We start from the raw sequence: 6,000 nt of genomic DNA, 5'->3' as shown, positions 1-6,000 counted from the left end.
CTGCTCCTCCGATGCTGCTTGGCCTGCTGTGTTCATCCAGTTCTACACCTTGTTAGCTCTAAATTAATGTTGATTTTAATCTATTATCTAGAATTACTAAAAAGTGTGCTTTCTCTGCCACCTTGTGGCAGATTTGGCTTAGTGCTACACACATTCTGATCCTTCAGTTTTGTTCTATTTTCAACTTATTATCTTTCTCCATCTTGGTTATTGCATTCTCCTGTTATGCACATAGCCTACAACTGTCTTGTATACCTGTGTACTTTCTTTTGCATTTTTTCTCCCATCCCTGCTTCGCTTTTGTTTCAAAAATGTTATTAATTACACACCTAGCTTTGTCTGATTTGCAAGACATTGTCGATTTGCAATTGACTTTGAAAGTGAACAGATTGAGGATTGAATTTTCTACTTGATATGGATGTCACTCTCAGGTTGAACTGGATTATGATGGTTGAATTGATAGTCATAGTTATGAAGAAGTAAAAACATTAAGGAGGAGGAGAAGAAATATTGGACTCAATGTTAACGCTTGTTTTTCTCTCAGATGCTGAGTTTCTCTAGTACCTTCTATTTTTAGAACATTAACGAGGAATTTGATTGAGTTGAAGGAATGAAAATTGTTAAAGGAGAGATGGGAAAGTTGGTTGGACACTATTAGCACTTTTTTTCCAGGTTACACCATTATTGCATTTAAAAATTGAATAGCTTCATTTGTATATTAGCACTTAGTTTCAAAATAAGTGAGAATCTAAAAACTTTAAAAAGACTGTGCTATGTGTTGATCATTCTTCTTCTTCTTGTTTGAATTCCAGGGGTTATTCCTTAAACATTCAGTTTTGGGTATTCTTTATCTCCATAATATTTTAGTGAAGATGCATTCCTGGACCAACTATAATCTACTCTGAGCTTTCCTAAACACTCTGTCTATAGAACAGCAGTGACAACATCTCAAAGTGTAATACATTGACAGTGAAGTGTTTTGGCAAGAGCTACATAAATTGAAGTGCATTTATTCTTTTACGTTTTAAAAAAAAAATAGAGTTCAGTTTACTTGTGCCCATTCCAAATATGACTGTTGGCATCTGTCTCATAGATGTATTTTCAAATTGTTGTAATTTTATTGAAGGAATTTTAGCAGTAAATTTCTTCTCAGGAAATGTGACGGCACAATTTTCAGTCAGTTTGGATTATTAACTTGTAGGCAGTATATTTTACATGGAAACCGTTTTTAGCTTTAATATTTTGGGATTACAGGTCATTGTCAGAGGCGATGTCTGTGGAAAAGATTGCTGCTATTAAAGCCAAAATTATGGCAAAGAAACGTTCCACTATCAAGACAGATCTGGATGACGACATTGCAGCTTTAAAGCAAAGAAGTTTTGTAGATTCTGAAGTAGACGTAACCAGAGATATTGTCAGCAGAGAGAGAGTATGGCGAACAAGAACTACCATTCTCCAAAGCACTGGAAAGGTGAGTTCAACTGAATGAAGCTACCTTCTTGCTTAGTTTTTTTTCTCTTCCAGTGCCCCTCTGTTATCATCCATCTGTTGTCATCTTCTGACTCTGGTTTCAATCTTTTCTACCAACTGTGACCACTTGCAGCTGCTTCTCATCCTGCTCCCACACTGTTACCTCTGAGTACACAAAAGAACAATCCTTGGACCCCTCCTATTTCTCACCTACATACTGCCCCTCGGTGACATCACCCAAAGGCACAGTGTCACCCAGGTCTACCTCATCACCACCTTTCCTCAGTTGTTGCTAAATTATCAGACTGCTGATCCAACATCCAATACTGGATGAGCAGAGATTTCATTCAATTGAATATTGGGAAGACCGATCCATTGTTTTATTCCAAACTCCATCCACTGAATACTGATTCCATCCCCCTCCCTGACAACGGTCTAAGCTTAAGTTGATCTGTTTGCAGTTTTGGTGTCACGTTTGATCCCAAAGTGAATTGCAGTTCTTTTATTCATGGCATTACTGAGACTGCATATTTTTGGCTCCATGACTGTGGTGATTGTAGCAAGGTCAGCCAGGTGGACACAATAGAATGAGTTCCCTGATTGGACCAGGTTAGCAGCTCCAATCACGAAGCCCCAGCTGACAGACGTAACAAGGAGTGTCAGAGGTTCTGTTCACTCTGCGAGCTGGCTGTAATGAAGCTGGATCGGTGGCAAAGACTCTCCACATGTAAATAAAAGGTGACTCGGTGACAGGATACCAGTCTCTCCAGAGTTATTTCAGACTTTAGCCCACTCACAGCCCATTTGCTAATGCTAGTACTGTTCCAATACATATCTGGCTGCTCTCCCATGTTCTACCTTCCCTAAATTTGAGGTCAACTATAATTCTGCTACTCGTGTATTAACTTGAAGCAAGTCACGTTCCCCTACCACCCCTGTGATTGCTGACTTAAAATAGCTCCCAGCCAAGCAGTGTCTTGATTTTAAAATTCTCCTCCCAGTTTTCAAATTCTTCTCTAGCCTTGCCCCTTCCTGTCTGTTTAATCTCCTACTGATAGATAATGCTCCAACATCTGCACCATTTTAATTCTGGCCTCTGGTAGGCCCCCAATTTTAATTGCACCACTACTGATTGCTATCAATTCAATTACCTTGACACCAAATCTCTGGAATTTTTCCCTACATCTCTGTGCCATTTTACTTCTCATTCTTTTAAACTGCAATGAGTATACGTCCAGATTGCTCAACCTTTCCTCATTAGACAACTCCTGCATTCCAAGGATCAGCTAGTGAGCCTTCTCTGAACTGCTTTCATTGCAAGTACACTCCATTCGTAAGTAAGGAGATCAAAACTCTATGGTGATACTCTAGATAAGTCAGGAAAAAAATCCATTTGCCTTCGTAATTGGCAGAGTAGATGTAGAGAAGAAATTTCCTCATGTGGGGCAATCTAGAACAAGAGGTCATAGTTTTAGGTTAAAGGGTAACAGATATAAAACAGCCATGAGGGTTATGAATCTGTGAATTTCACTACCCCAAAGTGCAGTGATGCGAGAACATCGACAATGTTCAGACGTTTGAATATAGGAGTTGGAATGTCATATAGCGGTTGTACAAGACGTTGGTGAAGCCTCTCCTGGAGTAGTGTCCAGTTCTGGTCACCCTGTTAGTGGAAAGATATTATTGAACTGGAGAAGGTTCAGAAGAGACTTATCAGGATGTTGCCAGGAATGGAGGGTTTGAGTTATAAGGAGAGGTTGGATAGGCTGGGACTTTTTTCACTGGAGCATAGGAGGTTAAGAAGTGACCTTCTAAAGATTTATAAAACCATGAAGGGTATAGATAAGGTGAATAGCAGTGCCTTTTCCCTAGTGTGGGGGATTTCAAGACTGAGGGCATATTTTAAGGCGAGAGGAGAGATTTCAAAAAAGACATGGGGGCAATTTTTTTTAAACAAGAATGGTTCATGTGTGGAATGAACAGCTAGTAGAATTGGTGGATGCAGGTACAGTTACAATGTTTAAAAGACAATTGGACAGGTACATGAGTAAGAAGTGTTTGGAGGGATATAGGCAAATGCAGGCAGGAGGGACTAGTTTAGTTTGGAATTGCGGTCGGCATGGACTGGTTGGACCAAAGAGTCTGTTTCTGTGCTGTATGATTCTGAATTAGATGGATTTTTAATTAGTACGGAATGGAGCCTTGTGGATTGTGGGCAGGAAAATGGAGTTGAGGCTGAGGTGAGATCAACCGCAATCGTGTCAAGTGGCAGAGTATGCTCGAGGAGCTGAATTGCAATCTACCTCTCCCAGTTCTTATGTTCTTGTGTAATTAGTTGCTATACCTGCATGCTTACCTTTTGTGATTTATCTACAGTTATTATTACAGTATTATTACAGCATGATTCAGTATCTCTCTCCATTTAGATAATATTCCGTATCCTGCCAAAGTGAACAACCACGTTTTCCGACATTACATTTCAACTGCCAATTTTTTCTCATTCGTTGAACACATCTTAACCCTTCTACACACTCTATTTTGTATTTGCTTACAACAAGCTTTCCTCACTTACTTTGAATCATCAATAGCTTCAACTACAATACAGTCAGTCTCTTCATCCAAGTTTATAGTATAGATTGTAAATAGTTGTGGCAAACTTGCACAACTTTGGTTGTAGCAACTCGCTCAACCATTTTGCAAATCAGAGCGAGGAAGGCATGGTGCTAATGTAGACAAATATACTTCAAAGGCCCAGGCCCTAGGGACATGAGTTCAAATGTCACAACAGCAGCCAAAGGAATCTAAGTTCAGTTAATACATTTGGAACCTAAAACGCGTTTCAGTAATGCTGCCGTGAAACTACAATTAATTGGTTTTTACAACAATCAGCCAAACTAACTAGTCTGGTCTGAATTTAGCTCCACATTCACAGTAATATTTGACTCATAATTTCCTCAGAAATGGTCTAGCAATCATTTGGCTCAAAGTCAGGGTCCTCCCAATTCTTTGTTGGGCTTACATGCATTTGGGTTGAAGTTCTTTTCAGATGAGTGTAATACAAAAGTTTTTTTTTTTGCAGCAACAATATATTATTTTAAAATGCTACTTAATAGAAATATTGCGGAAGATTACCAGATGACTGTTGTGAAAAATGGATTTAATAAATCAGGTTTCAATTGCAAGAATTTCTAATGGATATTGATCATATAAAGTCAAAAATTAAATGTTTGTGTCACTTAGTCTGCATGGTGTTCACCCTGTAATGGGCAAAAAAATATGAGGACACTTGTGAAAGAAGACTTTATTTTTGAGGAAGTACGCACTGGTTATACATGAAGCCTGAGGGATAGCAAATGCTGTTCTGATCTGCAGAAAGTAATGAGAGTCTGGGATTTACAGACTTTTAGTCCCAGTGATGGAGAAAATGCTTAAGAATTTTACAGAATGTTGTTGAATGTTCTTAGACACTACTGGAAGTAGTCGCTGGAGATTAGGGAGCAGGAGGTCAATTTTAAGAATGCTTTGAGGTGATTATTCTATTTGTTGGGCACTGGCTTCTGTAGCTTATTAGTTTTCAGCAGCATTTACTAAACATTTGATTTAAATTTAAAACAAAATTTGTCATGTAGCTGAAAACACTATAGGTTACCCCTGTCAACTGAACTGAATGTAGATGGAGCAACAGATGGTAATAAATTGCAGAAGTTTGAGTTTGAATACGAGATATCTTTGGTCCTTGAATTGCATTATCATTGCAGTAAATTGTGCAATATTTTTGGATAATGTAAACAGCTCAAACAGCTGAAAAACTTAATTGTTTTGGTTTCCTTGCTGAAATTTCACAACACATAATAGAGATATCCTTGTAAAAACTGGAAGTATTCCAGGGAAATGCCCATTTGCGGCTATCTGCTACTGATTTTATCAAGTCAATTTACAAGAGTAAAAGATCTTCATTGTTATGGAAATAAATTGAAAAAGTAGGTAGGGTGACAGCTGTTGGCCCATTTTAGTCTGATGGTATTGATGTTCCCAACTTACTCATGGCTTTATTTGCTGCTGATGGATAGAAGCAGGCTGGAGTTGAGAGAGCACTGTGTTTAAAAAAAAAATCGAGATAAAAAGATACAGTCTTCACTAAACTGAGTTTTTTTTCTGTTCTCTACTAAAATTAAGTCCACGATCCAAATCCTCCAACGTCCAGAGCAGTGAAATCTAAGCATAAGTCTGTGTATTTGGGGCTCCTGTCCAGGCCTGATCATACTTAATTATTACAAGGCTTGACACCTTTGAAATTCCACCTGAATATGAAAGCATGTACCACTTAAAAACAGAAGAAAGCTGTGTCCTCACCTATTGATTCTCCTGCACTTATGGGGCTTGCCCTTGAAAGTTTGTGATGGCCCATTTCCGCATCAGCTAGAATTGGAAAGAAGCAGTTTAAGACCCAGAAAATGACTGACTGGAAGATTTGGGCTTATTACAATTCAATTGACAAATTTCTAGAAGTGATGAGAAGCGGTGACTTTT

At 38.5% G+C, this 6,000-nt stretch overlaps 1 protein-coding gene across 1 annotated transcript in view; it reads left to right on the top strand.

Annotated features, from left to right (window-relative positions):
- cdc73 (cell division cycle 73, Paf1/RNA polymerase II complex component, homolog (S. cerevisiae)) overlaps nucleotides 1-6,000 on the top strand; it is a 169,630-nt gene that overhangs the window by 47,946 nt on the left and 115,684 nt on the right. Inside the window, exon 7 of the mRNA XM_048602051.1 lies at nucleotides 1,255-1,471. Within this exon, the coding sequence (XP_048458008.1) occupies nucleotides 1,255-1,471 (217 nt within the window). The remainder of the gene's footprint in view (nucleotides 1-1,254; nucleotides 1,472-6,000) is intronic.

The sequence above is a fragment of the Rhincodon typus genome, chromosome 10 (assembly GCF_021869965.1).
Source record: "Rhincodon typus isolate 14 chromosome 10, sRhiTyp1.1, whole genome shotgun sequence".
In the NCBI taxonomy this organism is placed as follows: domain Eukaryota; kingdom Metazoa; phylum Chordata; class Chondrichthyes; order Orectolobiformes; family Rhincodontidae; genus Rhincodon; species Rhincodon typus.
Note: the sequence above shows the minus strand (reverse complement) of the source record. Positions and strands in the feature narration are given on the sequence as shown.